This window comes from Mobula birostris, chromosome 5 (assembly GCF_030028105.1).
Source record: "Mobula birostris isolate sMobBir1 chromosome 5, sMobBir1.hap1, whole genome shotgun sequence".
NCBI classification, from domain to species: Eukaryota; Metazoa; Chordata; class Chondrichthyes; order Myliobatiformes; family Myliobatidae; genus Mobula; species Mobula birostris.
Window position 1 is genome coordinate 159,903,628 of NC_092374.1, and position 26,385 is coordinate 159,930,012.

Sequence of the window (26,385 nt, forward strand, 5' to 3'; positions counted from 1 at the left end):
TAAAAGAAGATTGAAAAGTGCACAGAATATTCAAGTAACACTGGTTTGGAAGACTCCACATTAAGTAGGCTAATTAGTAGCAGGTGAGGTATCATGACTGGGTATAAAAGTAGTGTCCATTAAAGGCTCAGTCTTTGCAAGCAAGGATGGGTTGTGTCTCACCCCTTTGTGCCAAAATTCCTGAGGGAATTGTTAGTCAGTTCAAAAGGAACATTTCTCAACGCAAGATTGCAGAGAATTTAGGTCTTTCAACATCTACAGTACATAATATTGTGAAAAGATTCAGAGAATTCAGAGACATCTCAGTGCGTAAAGGGCAAGGTTGGAAACCACTGTTGAATGCGCGTGATCTTCGAGCCCTCAGGTGGCACTGCCTAAGAAACCGTCATGCTACTGTGACAATTATAACCACCTGGGCTCGGGAGTACTTCGGAAAACCATTGTCATGCAACACAGTCCGTCGCTGCATCCAGAAATGCAACTTGAAACTGTATTACGCAAGGAGGAAGCCGTACATGCAGAAACTCTGGCGAGTCCTCTGGGCCTGAGCTCATCTCAGATGGACCGAAAGACTGTGGAACCATGTGCTGTGGTCAGATGAGTCCACATTTCAGCTAGTTTTTGGAAAAAACAGGTGTCGAGTTCTCCGTGCCAAAGATGAAAACGACCATCCAGATTGTTATCAGCAAAAGGTGCAAAAGCCAGCATCTGTGATGGTAAGGGGGTGCATCAGTGCCCTTGGCATGGGTGAGTTGCATGTATGGGAAGGTACCATTGACTCTGAGGTGTATATTAGGATCTTAGAGAGACATATGTTGCCATCAAGGTGACGTCTCTTCCCGGGACGTCCATGCTTATTTCAGCAGGACAATGCCGGACCACATTCTGCATGGGCTACAACAGCGTGGCTTTGTAGACACAGAGTGCGTGTGCTTGACTGGCCTGCTGTCAGTCCAGATCTGTCTCCTATTGAAAATGTATGACGCATCATGAAGAGGAGAATCAGACAACGGAGACCACAGACTGTTGAGCAGCTGAAGTCTTATATCAAGCAAGAACGGACAAAATTTCAAATTGCAAATCTACTACAATTAGTATCCTCAGTTCCAAAACGATTAAAAAGTCTTATTGAAAGGAAAAGAGATGTAATGCAATGGTAAACATGCCTCTGTCCCAACTTTTGTTGAGTGTGTTGCAGCCTTCAAATTCTAAATTTGTGTATGTTTACAAAATACAATTAAGTTGGTCAGTAAAACTATTGAAAATCTTTTCTTTGTACTTTTGTCAGTTAAATAAAGGTTCGCATGAATTAACATATCACAGGTTTTTGTTTTTATTGCATTTCTGAAAATATCCCAACTTTTCTGGAATTGGGGTTTGTACTATAGGAATAGGAAATAAGCTTTATTTTTGGAATTCAAATTTACAAATGATAAGACGTATAACTTTCTTGCAGGCTGAACTGCTGTTTAAAATATTTAACCAAAAAAGCAGTGTTTTTTTCTGTTAGTGTTGCAAATACAGACTCAAAATAGGATCTAAGGTTCTTTACTGCAGACTTGCTACAGCGTGGTCAGGTTCCAGCAAAGTCCTGCATGATAATAAATTACTGTCACTGTACATAAAATTTCCTTCTAGCTTTCAACTAGTCTTATTCATTTAAGTCATTGGAGCAGAATCAGGCAATCCAGACCATCAAGTCTGCTCCGCCGTTTCACGGTGGCTGATCTGCTTTCTCCTCTCAATCCCATTTCCTTGCCTTCTTGTAACCTTTCATGCCCTGATATCTAGAACCTATCAACCTTTGCCTTAAATACACCCACTCCACAACCACCTGTGGCAATGAATTCCACAGATTCACTGCCCTCTGGATAAAGAAATTCCTCTCCATTTCCATTCTAAGTGGGCATTCTCCATTCTGAGGCTTTGCTCTTTGGTTCAGTGCTCCCCACTATAGGAAACATCCTCTCCACATCCACTTTATCTAGGATTTACAACATTTGATAGGTTTCAATGAGATCCCCCTATCATTCTTCTAAATTCCTGGAGTACAGGCCCAGAACCATCTAATGCTCCTCTTGTGATAGCCCTTTCATTCCTGGAATCTTTCACATGAACCTCTTGTAAACCCTGTCCAATGCCAGGACATCCTTTCTTAGATGAGGGGCCCAAAACTGCTCACAGTACTTCAAGTCAGGCCTCACCAGTTCCTTGCTTTTATATTCTAGACCTCTCGAAATGCATACTAACATTGCAATGCCTTCCTCACCACTGACTCAACCTGCGAGTTAACTTTTAGGGAATCCTGCACAATGACTTGCAGGTCCTTTTGCACATCGGATTTTTGATTTTTCTTCCTGTTTAGAAAATAGTCGTCTTCAACCAAAGTGCATGATCATGTAGTTCCTGACATTATTCCATCTGCCACTTCTTTGCCCATTGTCCTAATCTGTCTAAATCCTTCTGCAGCCTCCCTGCTTCCTCAACACTACCTGTCCCTCTACCTATCTTCATATCGTCTGCAAACTTGGACATAAAGGCATCAATTCCATCAAGCAAATCATTGACATACAGTATAATGTAAAAAGAATTGGTCCCAATACTGACCCCTGTGGAACGCCACTAGTCACCGGCAGCCAACCAGAAAAGGCTCTTTTTATTCCCAAACTTTGCTTTCTATCCATGCTAGTATCTTTTCTGTAATATCAGGGACTCTTCTCTTGTTAAGCAGCCTCATGTGTGGCACTTGTCAAAGGCCTTCTGAAAATCCAAGTGCACAACATACACTGATTCTCCTTTATCTATCCTGCTTGTTATTTCTTTAAATTCCAACAGATTTATAACCGTAATCTTAAAATCATTGGTTCTGTTACATATTTAACAGCAGAACTGTAAATCTTGAAAGTTGACTTATTGAGTGATGGTTTGAACTGGTCTTTCATCGATATTAAATTTGTAAACAGGAATCATTATAATTGTTCTTGATCAATCTTGAATAAAGCATTGAATGTCCTTGCCAAAAAAGTGGATCCAGCTGTACAATGTCATGACTGCAGGTTTCATACAACACTGCCTAATCATTTCAAACTTTAAATTACATTTGTTCAGGATGGCAAAATTTGATTTGCACAGATAATAATGCTTATTTTTTTTTAAAAATGCATTTGCTGTGGCTTTCAGCAAGTTATAGCAGCTCCAGAATCTAATTTGTTGCAAGCTGTTTTTATAAAACTGTCAATGCAGATTATTTGCGTATAGAAACCAAAATTAATTAATCTAAAATTACCTACCATATTTGACAAATGCTGCTGGTTATGTCTTGTGTTCACCCAGATATTATAAGTTGAACATATTCATATCCATGACTAATTTGTTACTTTCAATCTCTTAAACTGTTCTGTATTCTAACCTATAACCCAAACCAGACAGTGCTATCAGCTGTCATTGATTTGGGTCATACTCATCCCTTGCGTTAGCTTAAACTCTCATTCCACATGAATCCAGTGGTTGCACTACTCTCTTGTAACCCTGTGGGCCCAGTTGATATGTCAGCCTCGCATCCATGGTTGTCTTCATTACTCGGTTGATGGGTCCTGAAACCCTTGTCTTTTGGCAACCTGGGTTGTCTCTTCACAGTTGAAATAAATTATATTAGTACATGTTAACCAACCATTTAATAAAAACATTAATTGAATTTAAAAAAAAATCTCACTTCCACTTCTTTATCCAGGTTAGTAACCCCATATACGAGGGTGATTGATAAGTTTGTGGCCTAAGGTAGAAGGAGTCAATTTTAGAAAACCTAGCACGTTTATTTTTCAACATAGTCCCCTCCTGCATTTACACACTTAGTCCAGCAGTCGTGGAGCATACAGACCTTGGACCTCCAGAAAGTGTCCACGGCAGGGATGATTGATAAGTTCGTGGCCTAAGGTAGAAGGAGATGAATTATACAGCTCTCGTCCCATGCACATGCAGTTCAACGCTTTGAGTGATTATGCAGAAAGTTTGGTAATAACTCATCTCCTTCTACCTTAGGCCACAAACTTATCAATCACCCCGATGAGTTATTTCTCTAACGTAGCTTTAATTGCATTGCCTTTCTCCACATTTCCTTGTCAGATAGGCGAGAACATGCTTAATTGCCATTTTTAGAGTACCAAGCTTGTGAGAATTGATATTTGCATTATCAGGCTGTACCTAATAAAATGGCCACTGAGTATATGTAACAAGTAGCATATTGTTCCCAATTCAAATGGTTGAACCTCAAGTGATTTAATAAAAATGCTACAGCATTTTAGCATTGAATTTAAGTGTTGAACTTGGATGATAGTTCCTTTATGGTAATATCTTAATTTGTTTCTTTTAATTTTGCACTACAGATGTTGACAATTAGTTCGGTTTCTTGACTATTGGAAGAATACAGTCAAGAAACTGGTAGGTGAATTAATGAACAGCCTTAAGCCCAATTTATACTTCTGTGTTAAATGTACGCTGTAGGTACCGCGTACCTTACGCTGTAGGGTGACATGCACCTCCCCAAAAAAGTAACTCACAATTCGTGGCGACGCAGACTGCAACAACTGTGATTGGTCCGCTTGGTAGCATCACATTTCCTCATATGCATTTCCGATTGCTTTTCTCCGCCATGTCTGTACACTGATACAAAATAAATGGTTGGAGACGATGAACCAAATCATCAAATCTGTCTGCCAACATCTGAAAATATTTGAAATGCATTTCCTCGTCCATGTCTCTCACGAAGAAACTCAACACAGTGGCATAGAAACCCCATCACCAACTAGCATTTTGGCGGTGAATTGCAGAGTGACGCAGACACAACAACGCACGCTCGCTATGGCGTAGGGCTATGCAAAAGTATAAATCAGGCCTACAGCGTAGACGGTATGCACAAGTATAAATCCGGCTTAACTCACTACTCGAGTAACACAACACTATAACCAGTTAGCACTACAATGAACTTGTACAATGAGACCTTTGGCCTGAAACTTTGTCTGTTTACTCTTTTCCATAGATGCTGCTTGGCCTGCTGAGTTTCTCCAGCATTTTGTGTACGTTGCTTGAATTTCCTGCATCTGCAGAATCTCTCTTGTTTATATCTTCTCATTTTTTTAATTGGCTAAGTATTAGCACATTATACATATGTTGTAATTGTTTTAATTGTGTAGCCTATTAATTGGTTTATCTCTAAACTCCTTTTATCTCGAGTATAAAGGTAATAGATTTTTCAACGGTGCTATCTTTTTATATTGAATCTTTTAATTTCTCATCTCTCATCTGCCTTGTTACCCTATCTTCCTTTAAACTTTAAAATAAATTATTGTGAAAATCGAAGTTCTTCACTCATTCTTGGAACTCCAAAAAGAGCCTGGGGATCAAATATAATCGAGATCTGACATTTATGTATTTTGGAATTGGAGGAATACAATGAAAATCTGAGGATTTGAAGGATGTGAATTGTATTTCAGCAGTAAATATAATGGTAGGTGATTTTTATTATAAGAAATGTGGAAAGAAGCTCATCAATCTATGTAAGCTGTCCTCAGAGTAAGGGAGACAAGTGTACATATATGTATAACTTGGCAGATCAGATCATAACCTGGTGTTGCTTCAGTCCTTGTATAAGCTTCTGGTCCAGTTGCAACCTGTGATCAAGAAGTCTGTTAGGAAATGGTCACAGGAGGCCAATGAGGCCCTGTAAGGCTGCCTTGAAGAGACTGACTGGGATGTGCTCTGTAGTCCATATGGAGAGGACATTGAAGGACTGATGGATTGCATTACAGGGTACATCACTTCTTTGAGGATAATACTGTTCCAACTAGGACTGTAAGCTGTTTCCCAAACAATAAACCTTTGGATGTCAAAGCCATACTGAACAGGAAGAAGAGGGCATTCAGAGATGGAGATAGGAGGTCAACGGAGAGCCAATGACCCAAGATACATGGATTATCACTGCTGAGCAGCTAAGGAGAAAGCTCAGCAGACTTCACCCAGGCAAGGCTGTGGGCCTGGACGGCATCAGCCCAAGGGTACACAAGGCGTGTGCTACCTCCTTAATCTGAGCCTGAGCCTGAGCCTGGAGAGGATCCCTTTGCTGTGGAAAACATCCTGCCTAGTTCCAGTACCCAGGAAGTCGTGTCCCACCACACCCAGTGACACTGACCTCGCATGTGGACTTGCTGTACATTTCCAAACCAAAAGCCGTGGATGAACCAGGAGGTAGTCATCTGCTGAAGGCTAGATCTGTGACAGTCAAGTCTGGCAACCCAGGCGTGTACCAGAAAACCAGGTATGATATGCGGAAGGCTATTTCAAGGGCGAAGAGACAATTTTGAACGAGGTTGGAGGTGGCATCGAATGCACGGCAACTCTGACAGGTCTGCAAAACATTACTGCCTACAAAGTGGAACCCAATAGCTGAATGGTAGCGATGCTTCACTACCTGATGAACTCAATGCCTTCTATGCACGCTTTGAAAGGGAGAACACAACTACAGCTGTGAAGATCCCTACTGCACCTGATGACCCTGTGATCTCTGTCTCAGAGGGCGATGTTAGACTGTCTTTAAAGAGAGTGAACCCTCGCAAGGCAGAAGTTCTTGATGGAGTACCTGGTAAGGCTCTGAAAACTTGTGCCAACCAACTAGCGGGAGTATTCAAGGACATTTTCAACCTCTCACTGCTGCGGGTGGAAGTTCCCATTTGCTTCAAAAAGGCAACAATTATTCCAGTGCCTAAGAAGAATAATGTGGGCTGTCTTAATGACAATCACCCAGTAGCACTCACATCGACAGTGATGAAATGCTTTGAGAGGTTGGTCATGACTAGACTGAACTTCTGCCTCAGCAGGGACCAAGACCCATTGCAATTTGCCTATCGTCACAATAGGTCAACAGCAGGCGCAATCTCAATGGCTTTCCACATGGCTTTTGACCACCTGGACAACACAAACACCTATGTCAGGATGCTGTTCATTGACTATAGCTCAGCATTTAATACCATCATTCCCACAGTCCTGATTGAGAAGTTGCAGAACCTGGGCCCCTGTACCTCCCTCTGTAATTGGATTCTCACCTTCCTAACCGGAAGAACACAATCTGTATGGATTGGTGATTACATATTCTGCTCACTGACGATCAGCACTGGCGCACCTCAGGGGCGTGTGCCTAGTCCACTGCTCTGCTCTCTATATACACATGACTGTGTGGCTAGGCATAGCTCAAATACCATCTATAATTTGCTGACGATGCAACCATTGTTGGTAGAATCTCAGGTGATGATGAGAAGGTGTACAAGAGTGAGATATGCCAACTAGTGGAATGGTGTCACAGCAACAGCCTGGCACTCAACGTCAGTAAGATGAAAGAGCTGATTGTGGACTTCAGGAAGGGTAAGATGAAGGAACACATACCAATCCTCATAAAGGGATCAGAAGTAGAGAGAGGGAGCAGCTTCAAATTCCTGGGTGTCAAGATCTTTGAGGATCTAACCTGGTTCCAACTTATTGATGTAGTTATAAAGAAGACAAGGCAGCGGCTATACTTTATTAGGAGTTTGATGAGATTTGGCATGTCAACAAATATACTCAAAAACTTCTATAGTTGTACCATGGAGAGCATTCTGACAGGCTGCATCACTGTCTGGTATGGAGGGGCTACTGCACAGGACTGAAAGAAGGTCAGCTCCATCTTGGGCACTAGCCTACAAAGTACACGGGACATCTTTAGGGATCAGTGTCTCAGAAAGGCAACGTCTATTATTAAGAACCTCCAGCACCCAGGGCATGCCCTTTTCTTACTGTTACCATCAGGTAGGAGGTACAGAAGCCTGAAGGCACACACACACAGGCTCAGGAGTGGCTTCTTCCCCTCTGCCATCTGATTCCTAAATGGACATTGAATCTTTGGACACTGCCTCACTTTTTTTTTAATACAGGTTTTTCCTGCCATCTGAAGGTAGAGCGTTCCAATGAAACGGTTCGTAAGCGGAAATGTCGTAAGGTGAAGAAGCAATTACCATTTATTAATATGGGAAAAATTTTTGAGCATTTCCAGACCCAAAAAATAACGTACCAAATCATGTCAAATAACACATAAAACCTAAAATAACAGTAACATATAGTAAAAGCAGGAATGATATGATAAATACACAACCTATATAAAGTAGAAATACTTTTTGCAATCATTGAAGCACAGTCTAGCGCAGCGAAAATCTGACGCATGCGCTCTCGGCAGAAGCACTGTCGGCGGAAGCACTCTCTCCAGTAACCTTTAAGCAACGAGGCTGCCAAATCATACCAAATAACAAATCATACTAAATAACACAAAAATACACAACCTATATAAAGTAGAAATAATGTATGTACAGTGTAGTTTCACTTACGGGAATCGGAATGGTGTGTTAGGCTGAGTCGTGGGAAATTGGGGTGGTGGGAGGTAAGAGGAGACTGGGGAGGCATCTCATCGTTGTCTGTTTCCAATAGGGTAGCCAGGTCATCTTCTCCTATGTCTGCCTGCCTCGATGTCAAAGGTCGAGGTTCGTCGTCTGCTGTGGCTGATGTGCAAGGCTTGAAAAACGACAGTATACTTGACTGCTGAGCCTCGCGCATTTTTCTATCATACAGTTCTTTGTAAGCACTCAAAACATCCTGCAAACCTGCCCTAAACCTACGTGCCCTTTCAAAATTAAAGTCATACTTTTCTGCAATCATTGCAGCGCTGTCAATCGCAGCGAAGATATCACGCAACTGCTTCACGTTCAGTCCCTGGGCGACTTCATTTTTGCTACTGCGTTCGGTTTCGATTGTTATCCTTTCCTCTTGCAATTGCATCAGCTCTTCATCTGTCAATTCTTGGTCATGGGATGCCAAAACCTCCTCAACATCATCTTCGTCAACTTCCACAAACCCCGCCTCCTTAGCCAAGCTCACTATTGTCGTATTTATTGTTGATGGTTCGAAGTCTTTAAAATCGTTCATTGCTTCGGGACATAGTTTCCTCCAAATGCCATTTCTCATCGAGACTGTTAGCCTAATGTTGGCGATTGCCAGTTTTATATTGTAGTCTTTCCAGATCTCTCACAAAGACACTTTGGAGTTGCCCTCTCTATCAATAGCACTTACAATAAAACGCATCACGTTTTGCGTATAGTAAGCCTTAATTGTGGCTGTTAGGCCTTGGTCACACGGCTACAGCAACGATGTCGTATTCGGCGGTAAGAACGCAACACAAATGTTACCGCCATACTCGGTAATGGCAGGCGGATGAGCAGCACAATTATCTACAATCACAAGACACCTATTATCGAGGTTATTTTCTCTACAGTATTTTTCAACAAAAGGACTAAGGTATCTGCCCGTGTACTCAGAAAAAAGCACTTGGGTGTTCCAACTGCTTGGATGTGAATGGAACACAACGGGAAGTGTTTTCTTATCAACGCCTTTAGGTACCCTCAGATTTTCTGAATGGTACACTAGTAGAGGCTTAAGGACAGCATCACCAGTGGCGTTAATAGTAGGCATTAGGGTAAACCTGTCCTTCGATGCCTTGTGTCCCTTAGCCTGCTTTTCTTCTTTCGAAATAAATGTCTTACTCAGCAATTTTTTCCAATAAGTTGCAGTTTCGTCACATTTAAACACTCGCTTATACGAATAACCACCTTCTGTAATTATTTTCTTCAGTTCTGCTGGGAACCTTTTGGCAGCTTCAGTATCAGCCGAAGCACTCTCTCCGGTAAATGTTAAACTATGAAGCTGCCCTCGCCTCAGAAACCGATCAAACCACCTGTGACTACCTTTAAATTCCACTTTTGCAACACTTTCATCACCATCGGCCAGTGCTTTCTGTTTCAGCTTATTTAAAAGACTGATTGATTTCTCCTTAAGTATAAGATAACTTAAAGGAACACCACATTTTGTACACCCATCAATCCACTCAAGCAATAGACTTTCCATTTTATCCATTACTGAATGCCGACTAAGAGAAACCACTTTGCTACGAGCAGAACCAACAGTAACATCGGCAGCTTTCAAGATTTTTTCTCTCTGCGTATAAATAGTGCAAATGGTGGATGCAGGCAAGTTCAACGTGTGGACAATGTCTTTGCTTCGTTCACCATGATTGAAACGCTTAATTATGTCTAGTTTTACGCTAAATGTAACACCCTTACGAGCTCTTTTAGGCTTTTCCGATACCTTAGAACTCATCTTGCTAACGGATGCACAAAATATATCAAGTTTAAGCAATGGCGGCTAGAATGCAGTTCCGAGGGGAGGAGCTTGGCTGCTCGGGGCAAGCGCTGCTTTTTTTTTTTGCACGCTGCCATTTTTCACACGCTGCTTTTTTCGTAACAGTGAAAAAACCTTCTGTTAGCGAAAACAGGGTACTAATGTAGGTCTTTCATAACAGTGAGGTTTCGTAAAGCGAACATTCGAAAAGTAGGGGACACCTGTATACAGTATTTCTGTTTTTGCACGTTTTTTTGAAATCTATTCAATATACGTAAATGATTTACTTGTTTATTTATTATTATTATTTTCTCTGCTAGATTATGTATTGCATTGAACTGCTGCTGCCAAGTTAACAAATTTCATGTCACGTACTGGTGATAATAAACCTGATTCTAATTCTGATATTATGAAATCATTAGAAAGACTGATCCTGACACACCATCATATATCCATCACTGAACCCCATGCAGTTCGTTTACTAACCACATACTGGAGTCAATGATGCCATCGTCTTCCTGCTTCAACAGGCTTGCGCCCATCTAGATGAGACAGGCAGTATTGTGAGAATCATGTTCTTTGATTTTTCCAGTGCTTTTAACACCATATAACCTTTACTAGAGAGTAAGTTCATGGAGATGTTGATGATGCTACACTGGTGTCCTGGATTACATACTGTGGCCGTCTGGACAGGTAGTCTATGAGATTGCAGAGCTGTGTATCAGATACTGTGGTTAGCAGCACAGGGACACCTCAGGGGGTTGTGCTGTTCACCATCTACACCTCGGACATCAGATACTCCACCTGTAGAAGTTTTCAGACGATTCAGCAATTGTGGCCTATATCAGACAGGTCAAGAGGCTGAGCACAGAAGAGTGGGGCAACTTTGTTGAATGGTGTGGGCTGAATCACCTGCAGCTCAACATCACTAAGACCAAGGAGCACACTGACTGACACATGTTCAGGGAGGCTGCAACCGATGGTGACTCTCCCAACTTAGAGGAATACACGGCATCAGTGACTAACATCAGCAAGTGCATTGATGACGTCACTGTGGCCAAGACCATCTCTACATGTGCTAACCAGAAGCCATGGATGACTGCGGAGGTGCATACACTGCTGAGGACCCGTGACTCCACCTTCAGAGCAGGTGACAAGGCAGCCCTAACAACAGCGAGGGCCAAACTGCCCTGGGCCATCAGAGAGGCAAAGCGTGCACACGCCCAGTGAATCCACAGCCACTTCCAGGACAGCGGCGACACACGGCGAATGTGGAAGGGCATTCAGGACATCACCAACTACAGGACAACATAACCTCACTGTGCTGGTGATGCCTCCCTCCCAGATTTGTTGAACAACTTCTACGCTCGTTTTGAGGCTGAAAATGATGTGGCGGCGAAGAAGACAACCCTCCTCCAAATGACCAGGTGCTGTGTTTTACTGTGGCCGATGTGAGGAGAACCCTGTGTGGGGTCAACCCACGGAAGGCTGCTGGACCAGACAATATTCCTGGCAGAGTGCTTAGAGGATGTGCAGACCAGCTAGCAGAGATTCTCACTGATGTCTTCAACATCTCCCTAAGCTGCGCCGTCGTTCCTACGTGCTTCAAAGCCGCCACCATCGTCCCCATGCCGAAGAAGTCCAGTGTTCTGCCTCACTGACTACGGTCCCGTTGCACTCACATCCATCATCATGAAGTGTTTCAAGAGGCTTGTCATGAGGCACATCAAGACTCTGCTTCCCCCCTCACTGGACCCTCTGCAGTTCGTGTACTGTCCCAACCGTTCAACAGACGACGCCATTGCCATCACCCTCCACCTGGACAAAAAAGACATGTACATTGGAATGCTGTTCATAGACTTCAGTTCGGCATTCAACACAACCATTCCTCAAATACTGATTGGAACGCTGAGCCTACTGGGCCTGAACACCTCCCTCTGCAGCTGGATCCTAGATTTCCTGACTGGGAGACTTTAGTCAGTCCGGATTGGAAGCAGCATCTCCGATACCATCACACTGAGCACGGGGGCCCCCAGGGCTGTGTGCTCAGTCCACTGCTGTTCACTCTGCTGACCCACGACTGTGCTGCAACACACAGCTTGAACCACATCATCAAGTTCGCCGATGACACGACCATGGTGGGTCTCATCAGCAAGAACGATGAGTCAGCATACAGAGAGGAGGTGCAGTGGCTAAAGGAACTGGTGCAGAGCCAACAACCTGTCTCTGAATGTGAACAAAACTTAAGAGATGGTTGTTGACTTCAGGAGGACACGGTGCGACCACTGTCCACTGAACATTGACGACTCCGTAGAGATCGTTAAGAGCACCAAATCTCTTGGTGTTCACCTGGCGGAGAATCTCACCTGGTCCCTCAACACCAGCTCCATAGCAAAGAAAGCCCAGCAGCGTCTCTACTTTCTGCGAAGGCTGAGAAAAGTCCATCTCCCACACCCCATCCTCACCACATTCTACAGAGGTTGTATTGAGAGCATCCTGAGCAGCTGCATCAGTGCCTGCTTCGGAAATTGCACCATCTCGGACTGCAAGACCCTGCAACGGATAGTGAGGTCAGCTGAGAAGATCACCGGGGTCTCTCTTCTCGCAATTACAGACATTTACATCACACGCTGCATCCGTAAAGCAAACAGCATTATGAAGGACCCCACGCACCTCTCATACAAACTCTTCCCCCTCCTGCCATCTGGCAAAAGGCACCGAAGTATTCGGGCTCTCATGACCAGACTATGTAACAGTTTCTTCCCCCAAGTCATCAGACTAGGCAATACCCAGAGCCTGGACTGACACCAACCTACTGCCCTCTACTGTGTATATTGTGTTGTTTATTATTTATTGTAATGCCTGCACTCTTTTGTGCACTGTATGCAGTCCTGGGTAAGTCTGTAGTCTAGTGTAGTTTTTGTGTTGTTTTTATGTAGTTCAGTGTAGTTTTTGTATTGTTTTATGTAGCACCATGGTCCTGAAAAACATTGTCCCATTTTTACTGTGTACTGTACCAGCAGTTATGATCGAAATGTCAATAAAAAGTGACTTGACTTGAGTAGGTGGTGGACTTCAGGAAGGTGAAAATACCCTGCATCCCCATCTCCATCAAGGGAACAGATGTGGAAGTCAACCAGGATTACAAATATCTGGGAGCTCACCTGGACAGGAACTAAAAATACAGGGGCTCTGTACAAGACGAGATGGAGTCGACTGTACCTCCTGAGGAGGCTCCGGTCAACATCTGCAGTACTCTGCTGCAGATGTTCTACGTTTCGGCTGTGGCCACCATTCTATTCTATGATGTAGTCTGCCGTGCCAGCAAGGTGAGAGCAGTTGGTGCCAAGAAGATTGATAAGCTCATCAAGAAGGCTGTTTCTGTTCTGGGATTGGAACTGGCTTTCCTGGTGGTTGCATCTACAGAAGTTATGGAGCATTATGGACAATCCCTCTCACCCCCTCCATGACGTACTGGGAAAACAGACGAGCACCTTTAGTGACAGACTGATTCCACCAACGTGCACCACTGAACCCCACAGGAGATCCTTTCTCCCTCTGGCTATACGACTACAACTCCTCCTCCTGAAGTATATAAGTGTATAGTTTCAATACACATCTGTATTACTTTTTAATGCATATTTTGGTTTTTTTTGTACCTCAATGATTACATTTTGTATTTTAAAGTATATACTTCTGACTGAGCAACCATGTAACAATAATTTCCTTTGGGATCAATAAAGTCTTATAATTTACATTATATGTTATGTCATTTCTAATTTCAGTTTTAAAACAATTCTAAAGCTAAAACTGAAAGTGCAACAAAATATTTGTATGTGTGTGTGTATGTGTGTGTATACATGTACGTGTACTCCAGACCATTAACTGCTGTATTGAAGAATATACCTTCTGCTTCAAATATTAGCATTACTGTCCTAATTGTGCGATAGTTATGTTTCTCTTTAAGACGTCAAAGGACAAATTAAGTGCAATTTTAATTACAATTTCCTGAGATAAAAATGAACTTTTCTACATTTAAGTGAGATAACTATGTTTAATCTTTCCACTCAAATGCTTGCAGTTTCAAAACTGCATCTATAAATATCTATTTTATTATTCCTGATTGAAAGAGTATGCATTAACAATTTCAGGAAATTGGTCTATGGACCTGAAGAGGTAACTAATCTGTTTATTGAAGATATGCCTGTAGTATGCAGGTAGCCCCCGTTTTCCGAACGTTTACTTTACAACACCTCACTGTTACGAAAGACCTGCATTAGTTACCTGTTTTCGCTAACAGAAGGTGTTTTCACGAAAAAAGGCAGCGCGTGAGAAAAAGCAGCTCGCGTCCAAGCAGCCAAGCTCCTCCCCCGGAACTGCATTCTAGCCAGCATTGCTTAAACACCTGCTTTATCTCAATTTATTTTCTGCATCCATTAGCAAGATGAGTTCCAAGGTATCGGAAAAGCCTAAAAGAGCTCGTAAGGGTGTTACACTTAGCGTAAAACTAGACATAATTAAGCGATTTGATCGTGGTGAACAAAGTAAGGACATTGTCCGCACGTTGAACTTGCCTGCGTCCACCATTCGCACTATTTATACGCGGAGAGAAAGAATTTCGAAAGCTGCCGATGTTACTGTTGATTCTGCTCGTAGCAAAGTGGTCTCTCTTAATCAACATCCAATAATGGATAAAATGGAAAGTCTATTGCTTGAGTGGATTGATGGGTGTACAAAGCGTGGTGTTCCGTTAAGTTTTCTTATACTTAAGAAGAAATTAGTCAGTCTTTTTAATAAGCTGACACAGAAAGCACTGGCCGATGGTGATGAAAGTGTTGCAAAAGTGGAATTTAAAGGTAGTCATGGGTGGTTTGATCGGTTTCTGAGGCGAGGGCAGCTTCATAGTTTAAGCAGTGGTCCCCAACTTCCGGGCTGCGAAGAATGCAGTGGTGCAGTGGTAGTCGGAACGCACCCAGCACAACTTTAAGAAAAAAGCCAAAATAAACAAGTTAATTAGTTGTCGCCCGGCACATAAATGTCGCCCAGATCAGAGGCAATTGCTGATTGCGTCAGGTGCTTATTCGTATAAGAAGTGTTTAACTGTGATGAAACTGCAATTTATTGGAGTCTTCCCGATTCCGGTAAATGAAACTACACTGTACATACATTATTTCTACTTTATATAGGCTGTGTATTTTTATGTGTTATTTGGTATAATTTGGCAGCTTCATAGCTTAAAGGTTACTGAGAGAGTGTTTCTGCTAAGAGTGCTTGCGCCCTGTTTTTGCTGAGAGCGCTTCCGCAAGATTTTCGCTGCGCTAGACAGTGCTGCAGAAAAGTATTTCTACTTTATATAAGCTGTGTATTTATCATATCATTCCTGCTTTTACTATATGTTACTGTTATTTTAGGTTTTATGTGTTATTTGACAGGTTTTGTAGGGTTTTTTGGGGTCTGGGTTCGCCCAAAAATTTTTCCCATATTAATAAATGGTAATTGCTTATTCACTTTATGAGATTCCGCCTTACGGACCATTTCATAGGAACGCTGTACCTTCTGATAGCGGGGGAAACCTGTAATCACTTGAGGATTTTTGTGGGGGAAAATCCCCACAGTACTGTACATTTAAAGAAATTATACATTAAACTTCTTTTCTATCAGTTGTGTCTTGCATTACTTCCTAAAGAGTTTTATACAATTGAGCAAGTGCAAGCAATTTTAGATTTGTAGTTCAACTTCTTTTTCTCAGAACTTTCAAAAATCATGACATGTCACTTCATCACATTGATTTAAAACTGGCTGAGTGTATATACACCTTTTTTTGCAGTTATTGACTGCAAAACTTTAGACATGAAACATTAAACTTAATATTTCTGTTAGTTGAATTCTAATTAATGCTGCTGTGGATTTTAAAAGTGATTATGTTGTCCCTAGAATCCTGACACTAAAACATAAAGGTAATGGCATGATTACGAGACCATGTTATATGCAAGTTGTTACTGATATAGTATTATATTAACATGATGCATTTTGGATCTTCTGAGCAATTGTCTTCTAATTCTACCCAAAGCAATAAAATTAACTTCTTTTTCCTTCCAGTTCTCCTTGAAATTTCAAGATTGCTGAATACTGGTCTTGACATGGAGTCCCTCTCAATCTGTGTCCGTCTTTGTGAACAGGGAATCAATCCTGAAGCCTTGGCCTCAGTTATTAAGGAACTGCGCAAGGCCACTGAATCACTTAAAGTAAGCAAAATTTATGTGCGATAATACAGACGGTGTATTTCATAGCAGGGAAAAGCTATTTGAGCCTACATACCTGAGATTGATTTCTCCTACCTTATTAGAGCACCCTTATCCTTTGTGTAGGTCTATTGCCTTGAAAGTTAAGAGTACTAACGAGCTATATGACAGTGTTGTGCATTCTCCTTCACTCCTAAAGTTGGGTTCCATTGACTTTAGTAATTTTTTACACAAGGGTAACCTACGGTTTGTCACAACGGAATCTGCATAAATATACTATAAAAGGGATTAATTTAGGGAGCAGCAGAAATCCTGTGACTGGTTTAATGAATAAAGGAATTTGCTACTTTAACAAATGTAGGTGGTCTTCTATACAAGTGTAAATATGATATGAAACCTAAGCTTAGAGGGTGAGGTATTGGATTAGAAAAATATGTAGCATATACCTTTGCAATGAAATATTGCAGAACATGAAGATATGTACTTGTAAGGTGGCAGTTTAGTATGAATCAACAGAAACTAATTTTCTGGTTAGCTGATACTCACAGTTGAACAGTGGTTGACTGCAGCAAGAATGTTCTGTGACAGAAGTTGACAAATACTTAAACTTGAAAACATGAAGTAAAGAATAAAGAGGTCAGATTTCAAAAGGAAAAAAATAATCAGTAAATTCTTAGCAGACACTGCATATGCAAAAGCTGTTGGAACAGAAGTTGATGAAAGATACAATAAACACACACAAAATGCTGGAGGAACTCAGCAGGCCAGGCAGCATCTGTGGAGAAAAGTAGTCTTTACAATGTCTTTACAAAGCATCTTGTGTGTGTTCCTTGGATTTCCAGCATCTGCAGATTTTCTCTTGCTTGTGATTGGAAGATACAGTAGGTGCCTTCAAAACTGATGATGCTTAGTAGAATGACTAACTGAAAACTCTTTCAACAGAAGAGAAAGAAGAGAACTGAGACTTTTAGATGATGGTGTATATCTGGAATGCATGGAGTGGGGTGAAGGCAATTTAGAATAACTTAGAACTATAGAACCATAGAACATTACAGCACAGAAGCAGGCCTTTTGGCCCTTCTTGGCTGTGCTGAACCATTTTTCTGCCTAGTCCCACTGACCTGCACCCGGACCATATCCCTCCATATACCTCTCATCCATATACCTGTCCAAGTTTTTCTTAAATGTTAAAAGTGAGCCCGCATTTACCACTTCATCTGGCAGCTCATTCCACACTCCCACCACTCTCTTTGTGAAGAAGTCCCCCCCCCCGCCCCCCAATTTTCTCTTTAAACTTTTCCCCCTTCACCCTTAACCCATGTCCTCTGGTTTTTTTCTCCCCTAGCCTCAGTGGAAAAAGCCTGCTTGCATTCACTCTATCTATACCCATCATAATTTTATATGCCTCTATCAAATCTCCCCTCATTCTCCTACGCTCCAGGGAATAAGGTCCTAACTTATTCAACCTTTCTCTGTAACTCAGTTTCTCAAGTCCCGGCAACATCCTTGTAAACCTTCTCTGCACTCTATCAACCTATCTTTCCTGTAATTTGGTGACCAAATAATAATAATAATGAACTTTTAAAAAGGAATTGGAAAGTACTTAAGTACAATAATTACAGATTGAAGCAAAGAAGTGAAGCACATTGGCTTTTTCAAGATTGCTAAACCAAGAAACTTGTGGAAATACGTAAAGGTTATGCCAGTGGTGAAGATTTGTATAGCCTACAGGTACTAGGGTGTGCCCATTGGGATGAATGATCTTTTGCTTAATTCTCTCCTGCTTTGGTGTAAGTGGGTATGCTTTCCTGGCATGCAGAAGTTTGTCATGAGGATTCTGCGGGTCCAAACCCAAACTTATTGTAACACAGACGTAATTTGAATGATAGTGATTTTATAGTTTGCACTGTACAGAAGAGTACTGAGCATCAGTTAATTGACAGTATGGGATATGGAAGGACCTTTTAATCAGTGAAAATCTTTACACAGTAAAAATTTGGTAAAAGGGAAAGTTAGGCTCTTTATTTAGAAAAACCCTCGATAAAAAGGATTTTGTTTAATTTGTGAGAGCCATTTAACATTTTTAGTGAATTGAATTAGGAAATTTATTTATAAAACACAAAGTAAATTTCTTTATCAAAGTACATATGTCACCATATACAACCCTGAGATCCATTTTCTTGTGGGCATATTCAACAAATCTATAGAGTAATAGCCATAACAGAATGAATGAAAGACCACTCGACTTGAGTGTTACACTTTATACTTTATTGTTGCCAAACAATTGGTACTAGAACGTACAATCATCACAGTGATATTTTATTCTGTGCTTCACACTCCCTGGATTACAAATATTAAATATTAAAAATACTAAAAATAGTTAAAATTACTAAATATTAAAAATTTAAATTATAAATCATAAATAGAAAAATGAGAAGTTAGGTAGTGCAAAAGAACTGAGAGGCAGTCCGGATATTTGGAGGGTGTGGCCCAGATCCGGGTCAGGATCTGTTCAGCAGTCTTATCACAGTTGGAAAGAAGCTGTTCCCAAATCTGGCCGTACGAGTCTTCAAGCTCCTGAACCTTCTCCTGGAGGGAAGAGGGACGAAAAGTATGTTGGCTGGGTGGGTCATGTCCTTGATTATCCTGGCAGCACTGCTCTGACAGTGTGCGGTGTAAAGTGAGTCCACGGACGGAAGATTGGTTTGTGTGATGTGCTGCGCCGTGTGCACGATCTTCTGCAGCTTCTTTCGGTCTTGGACAGGACAACTTCCATACCAGGTTGTGATGCACCCTAGAAGAATGCTTTCTACAGTGCATCTATAAAAATTAGTGAGGGTTTTAGAGGACAGGCCAAATTTCTTTAGTTTTCTCAGGAAGTAAAGGCGCTGGTGGGCCTTCTTGGCAGTGAACTCTGCTTGGTTGGACCAAGTCAGGTCATTTGTGATAATGACCTCCCGGAGGAACTTAAAGCTTTTGACCTGTTCCACTTGCGCACCACCGATGTAAATTGGGTTGTGCGATCCGCTACTCCTTATGAAGTCAACAACCAATTCCTTCGTCTTGCTGACGTTGAGGTTATTGTCTTCGCACCATGCCACCAGGTTCTTAATTTCCTCTCTGTACTCAAACTCATCATTACCCGAGATACGGCCCACAATTGTTGTGTCATCAGTAAACTTATATATTGAGTTTGATGGAAACTTGGCTACACAGTCATGGGGGCACAATCAGGGGGCTGAGTACACAGCCTTGTGGGGCACTGGTGATCAGAGTGATTGTAGGGGAGAGCTTGTCCCCTATTTTTACAGCCTGGATCCTGTCTGTGAGGAAGTTGAAGATCCAGCTGCAGATCTGAGTGCTAAGGCCCAGGTTCCGGAGCTTGGGAATCAGTTTATTTGGAATGATAGTATTAAAGGCAGAGCTGTAGTCAATGAAAAGGAGCCTTGCGTATGCGTCTTTATTTTCCAGGTGTTCGAAGGAGAAATGTAGGACCAGAGAGATGGCATCTGCTGTTGACCTGTTGCTCCGGTAGGTGAATTGCAAAGTGTCGAGGTTGACCGGTAGGCTGTGGTTGATGTGTACCATAACCAATCTCTCGAAGCACTTCATAGCAATTGATGTCGGAGCCACAGGTCAATAGTCATTCAGGCATGCCACCTTGCTCTTCTTCGGCACTAGGATTATCGTTGCCTTCTTTAAACACGAGGGGATCTTAGACTGAAGCAAGGAGCAGTTGAAGATGTCAGCAAGCACTCCAGCTAGCTCGCTTGCACAGGCCCGGAGAACCCGTCCTGGAACGCCATCTGGGCCCATTGCCTTCCTTGGATTTATCTTCAAGAAGGCCCTTCTAACGTCCTCCTCGGTGATGAAGAATCTCGATGCCACTAGGTCCTGTTCAACCGGAGGGAGCGGGACACTCCTCTTCTGTTCGAGTCTTGCGTAGAATACGTTAAGTTCGTCAGGAAGAGAAGCGCTACAGTTATTGATATTCCCAGCCTTTTCTTTGCGCCCGGTGATCTCATTTAGACCCTGCCATAGTTTACTGGCATCCCTTTGGCTAGCCTGGGCTTTCAATTTGGCTCGATATTGCCTCTTGGCACCCTTAATGGCTTGCCGGAGTTCACGCCTGGATTCCGTGTAGCAACTGGTATCCCCGGACCTAAAAGCTGCAGCGCTAGTCTTTAAAGGGGACTTGACCTCATAATTCATCCAAGGTTTCCGGTTAGGGAATATCCGGATCGTCTTGCGAGACACAGAGTCCTCCGTGTATTTCCAAATAAAGTCTGTGACAGCTGAGGCATACTCATCGAGGTTAGCTGTCAAGTCCTTGAATACTAACCAGTCCACTGATTCAAAGCAGTCACGGAGGACCTCATCCGTTTCCTCCATCCAACGCGACACTACTTTTGACACCGTGACCTCCCGCTTCAGTTTCTGTTTGTAAGCCGGGAGGAGGAGTACGGCTTGATGGTCCGATTTTCCGAAGTGAGGCCATGGGATGGAACGGTAGGCATCCTTGACTGCTGTGTAGCAGTGGTCAAGTATATTCGGGCCTCTAGTGGGGCAGGAGGCATGTTGGTATAATTTTGGCAGCGCCTTTCTGAGGTTGGCCTGGTTAAAGTCCCCGGCTGTAATAAGCAAAGCCTCCGGAAACCTGGTCTCAAGTTCACTGATGTTGACATACAGTACGTTCAGAGCACACTCCACGTCCGCCTGGGGGGGAATGTAGACCGCTGTCAGTATGACCGAGGTGAATTCCTGTGGCAGATAGTAGAGACGACACTTCACCGACAGGTGTTCCAGGTCCGGGCTGCAGGAGCTTGTCAATGCCACTGTGTCCGAGCACCACCCAGTGTTGATCAGTAGGCAGACACCACCTCCCCTCGTCTTGCCCGAAGACGCCGTGCAGTCCATCTGATGGATTGAAAATCCCTCCCGTCGGATGGCACAGTCGGGGGTGGCAGGGGAGAGCCAGGTCTCAGTGAAACAGAATACACAGCAGTTCTGCATCTCCCTGCAGTTGGTGAGTCTCCCTTTAGGAACATCCACCTTGTTCTCTATGGCTTGCACATTAGCTAGTAGGGTGGTGGGCATAGGGACCCTGAAGCCCCCCAGCTTCAATCTCACCAGCAGCCCAGCTCTTTTCCCACGCTTCCTCGGTAAGTAGTGCATCCTTCCAGGTCTCCATCGATGCAGTGGGTTGTCAGCTCTTTGAGTTTGGTGGACGCGTCCCGCGGGAATCGATCGGCCGGTCGTGTCGTCAGGCACTCCGGGTCGAGCCGAGTGACAGGGGAGGCCCTGCTGCCACTTCCAGCTGCCAGGGGCCCAGGCTGTCAATTGGGTCGGGCCCCGAAGCCGACACTTAATCCCGGATGGCCGGGCTCCTGGCTGAAACAAGTCTGTAAACCGAGTCACGGTTGCGGAGGCCTCCGCTCCAGCCGAGCCTCGGGCTGGATTTCCGAGGTCGGCGGCAGAGGCCTCACTTCCAGCAGCTGTGGATGGCCACCAACGGGGCTTTACGATGGTCACTCCAGGGAAGCGTCTGGGGCACCTTGAGATCTCCGCCGTCACTTCTGTGTGGTCCTCTGCTCTGGAGAGGTGCTGGTCGGAATGGGCCGTGTTGCCAAGTGCTCTGGCACAGTAGCAGACCGCGGGTCTCTGGGAACGTGGTGGGCCTCGTTGGTCGGGTCCAGGAGCGGTCCGGAGTTTAAGAAGCAGTTCTGGCACGGTGGTCTCCAGCTGGATCAGTAGCTTCGCCAGGGTGTTGTTGATCTTTATCTTGCTAAATTGGAGGTTTAGAAGGGTTTCTCAGGTATAGGATAGTGGAGAGGGCAGTTTGATAGGGAGAGCTCGCGCAAAGTCGCCAGTTACCGGCGCCATCTTCAGCCAAAGTGTAGAAGACAAACTGTGCAAATACAAAAAGAGAGAAATAATAATAATAAATAAGGAATAGATGTCGAGACATGAGATAAAGAGTCCTTGAAAGTGAGTTCATGGGTTGTGGGAGCATTTGAATGATGGGGCGAGTGAAGTTATGCCCTGACGTTCAAGTGCCTGGTGGTTGAGGAGGAGGTCTGCAAATTGCCTAATATAATGCGTATGTACAATCTGAGGGAACTTCATATCCATCCTAAAATTCCCTCTGTATCAGTGTTTGAATTAACATTTTTTCCAGTTTTACCTTTAGTCTTGCCGAGCAACAATCACTGACCAATCTCTGGTCTGTCTTGATTAAAAAGCACTGTAAAATTCTAGTTAACTTAAGCTCTATCAGATTTGGCATAGTATTGCAATTTTCAAAAATACATAGGCTGTGAAGCAATGTCAAAATACTGCACTTGAGAACCTGTACTCAATTTTGGCATTTTTTTTTCCCTTCCTAGATTACAGAGAATATGACTGGTTGACATCATCTTTGTGATGGAGCTCTCAGCTTGGTGCCTACGCGAGGTCACACAGAAGTCATTGTGATGAAAGATTGTACAAAGTTGGCAAAAGCATAATTTTATAAGATAAGAGATGATCACGGCAGGTTAAATTATGTAAACTGGAGTAATCTGTTGTTGACATGCAAATATTTGTCAACTACAATGAATTTGTTAAATTCTGTTTAAAATGTATTGCTTCAATGAATTTTTTTTGGAAATTTGTGTTTTTGAAAAAAATAAGAATGGTGTTTCAAGCACTAACCTCTTGCAGAGGGTGTTACTAAAACTGATACAATGCATTTTAACTTTCATTACTTGTCTGGAAATGCTTGTTTGCATTTGATCTTAACTCTGATACTGTATTTGTTCTGTGTGTGTGTGTGTAGCTTTTTTGCCTTATAAAAGCTAAAAAAAATTTTCTATTCAAGGCATGTCATGACAGTACAAATACAGATTATACTGAAGCTCGTCCTTTATGAGATTTTTTATTGTACTAGGCATCAGCTAAATCATAATTGGAATGCAAGTATGGTTGTATATTTACAAAGAAAAGTGATTTATTGTTGTCTTTCTCTTCAGAATTATAAACAGTGCTGTCGCAGTCTGCTGATAATAAGCAATTCTAAAATTAAACCTAATGATTTGTGCTATTCTGAAATGATAGTTGGTAATGCAATGATTTACAATTTCTGAATTATTTTTATTAAGTGGTATGGCATTTTATTAAGAGTTTCAGTATATCAACATGTAGTTTTGTCCCTAAACAAGTTAATCAACATGTTAAAGTTTATGCATGTTAGATATTTTAAGTATTATCTTTGCATAGATACCCAACCTATCCATAAATTTTGTTTCAATTTTTCTAATAATTGAAGCACTGTTGTTCTTACAAAATACAGTACAAGCCATGTGTTTTAATAACACAGGTAAATGTTACAGTAGCTATTGAAAATAAATAAATAAATAAATATATAAATAAATCTTTCAAATTACTTAATGTATACTTGATGATCTATTTATTTATTTATTATTGAAATACAGCATGGAATAGACACTTACGGCTCTTCGAGCCATGTTGCCCAGCAGTTCCTGATTTAACCCTGGCCCAATCACGAGACAATTTACAATGACCAACTAACAGATCTTTGGCCTGTAGGAGCACCCGGAGCAAACCCACACAGTTACAGGGCAAACATGCAAACTCTTTACAGGCAGTGGCGGGAATTAAACCCATGTCACCTGAAAGGTAAAGCATTATGCTAACCACTGCACTGCCGTGCCGCCCTGTAGAGCAAATATAAAAGTGGTTTTCGGAGTTGCCTTTTGTTTATTTCTGTCCCTACGTCTTGTTCTTGTTACATACACCTGTTAGGGTGCATTCTCCAGTTACCTTATAAGGTAACCGTAGCCTTCAGCCAGGAGCAGATATCATCAGATGGTCCCCAAACTTCAGAGTGTTTCGACCCTTAACCACGACACTCTCTAGTTGGTGGGCCGGCAGTGGTGGCCAAATCACTGTCCATCTGCTCCTGGCTTCCAGCTTCCCTCCTCTGGCCTACTCCAAATCCAACAAGAGGCTCGTTCTGCCTCTTCCCCCATCCCACAAGCTGCTTGCTTTTCGTCCATGCCCAGATCTGACAACAACCACCATGCTGATCTGGCTGGGAAACTTCTGCAGCCCATCTCCACGGGGAACAACCATGCCTGCCTTCTCTTGTCTTTACACTCCTGCACTAAGGGCTGGTACTTCAAGGCCTTTCTCTCGTGGGCCTCTTCCCATCCCTCCTCCCACGGCACTGTCAGCTCAACCAGAGTTATTTTCTTGTCTTTGGTTGACCACAGTACAATGTCCGGGCATAGGGTTGTGTGCACCACATCCGGGAACTGCAACCTCCTTCCCACATTGACCCTCATCTCCCAGGACCTGGCCATTAGCAACAGATAGGGCTTTGGTTGTTTGGTTATGAAAGGCCTAGCTCCCTCTTTGATGAAGGTGATGGCCTTCCTCAAATCTGTGCCAGCCGTCCCCTTCTTGCATCTCTCCCACTCTAGTGTGTCAGCAAGAGCCAGAAGCGCCGTATCATGGCGCCACCTATACCGTCCTTGAGTTAGAGCTGTTGTACACCTGGACAGCATATGAGCCAGTGTCCCCTTTTGACCACAGAACTTACAGTTCGGGTTCTCCCTGATCCCCCATGTGTACAGATGTAATGGTGAAGGAAGGGTGTCATACATGGATCGCAAAAGGAAGGAAATACAGAAGGACTCTAGTCTCCATAACTCTGCCCATGAGATCTTGTGCTTAGGCAGATTCCATTTTGTCCAGGCACCCTGGAACCCTTGTTCCACTGCCTTTGACATCCGCTTCTCTTCCTCACAGATCTGTACTTGCATAAATGAAGCAATTAAAATTGAACTGTGCTAATATTACAAAAATTTGCATGCAAAGTGAACTAAATTTCATTAAATATATCGTCACTCAAGATGTCTGCAGCAGTATTCACGTAATAAAAGAAATTTTGAAAGTATTAAATAAGTGATTAAATATATTTGAATGTTATATTCCCATTCGGGATCTGCCTTGCAGAATTTTTCACAGAATTGTAGATTTTTTGCTCAAAACAGAATTATATTTAAAGATTTAAAATTTTTATGCATATTCTTATGTTCTCTTCGGCTGCCTTGAGTTATGCTGCATCTTTAGTCCTAACCCTGTGGTTTTTTGTATCAACTCCAAGCAAAGGTATTAAACTGCAGCTCCACTTGGACACTCTTTCACAGACAAGGGCACAATTAAAAACACTTAATGAAAATAATGCAATTTACTTAAATCCTGGCAATATTAATTAAGCATCAATTCTCCAGTGCAACACTCTTACCCATTACTTATCTTGCTATTTGTCGATCCTGAAGTTGCCAACAATTAATACAATCAATTAAAAAAAGACGAGTGGTAGTTAAATTGAACTTGTAAATTCAAATTACACACTAGCAAAGTATGTATACTATACGTATACTATTGGACAAAGAACTTTGAGGCAGCGAGAGTGGAATTGCCCCAGTGCAATGGCTTTTTCACTGTAAATCTCATCCCGCACAGGTTATGTCATCGTTAGAAATGACGGACAACGAACACACACACTATATAAAACCTTGTTGAGATTCATCTCCTTGTGGGCAGTCACAAAACAGAAACCCAATAGAACCTATTAAAAAAGAAGACCTTCAAACACCTAATGTGGAAAAAAAAGCAAATCATGCAAACAATAAAAGTAAGCAAATAATATTCAGAACTAAAGTTCTCAAAAATGAGTTCACAGCCATGAAGCCAGTCATCGTAGCTGGCCCAGGAGCCCATTCGTTGCAGGCCACAGCATCTGTTCAGTGCAAAGATGAGGAAATCTTGCCGGGCAGCGAGCTGAACTCCAGCCAATCTTTTGCCTCCGGCCCTGACACTCCGACTTTTC

The 26,385-nt window shown here is 42.6% G+C and overlaps 1 protein-coding gene across 1 annotated transcript in view; it reads left to right on the forward strand.

Moving 5' to 3' along the window:
- Positions 1–25,452, forward strand: part of mzt1 (mitotic spindle organizing protein 1) — a 34,993-nt gene extending 9,541 nt beyond the window's left edge. Inside the window, exons 2-3 of the mRNA XM_072257311.1 lie at positions 16,345–16,490; positions 22,874–25,452. Coding sequence (XP_072113412.1) covers positions 16,345–16,490; positions 22,874–22,897 — 170 coding nt within the window. The 3' untranslated portion in view covers positions 22,898–25,452. The remainder of the gene's footprint in view (positions 1–16,344; positions 16,491–22,873) is intronic.
- The last annotated feature ends 933 nt before the right edge of the window (positions 25,453–26,385 follow it).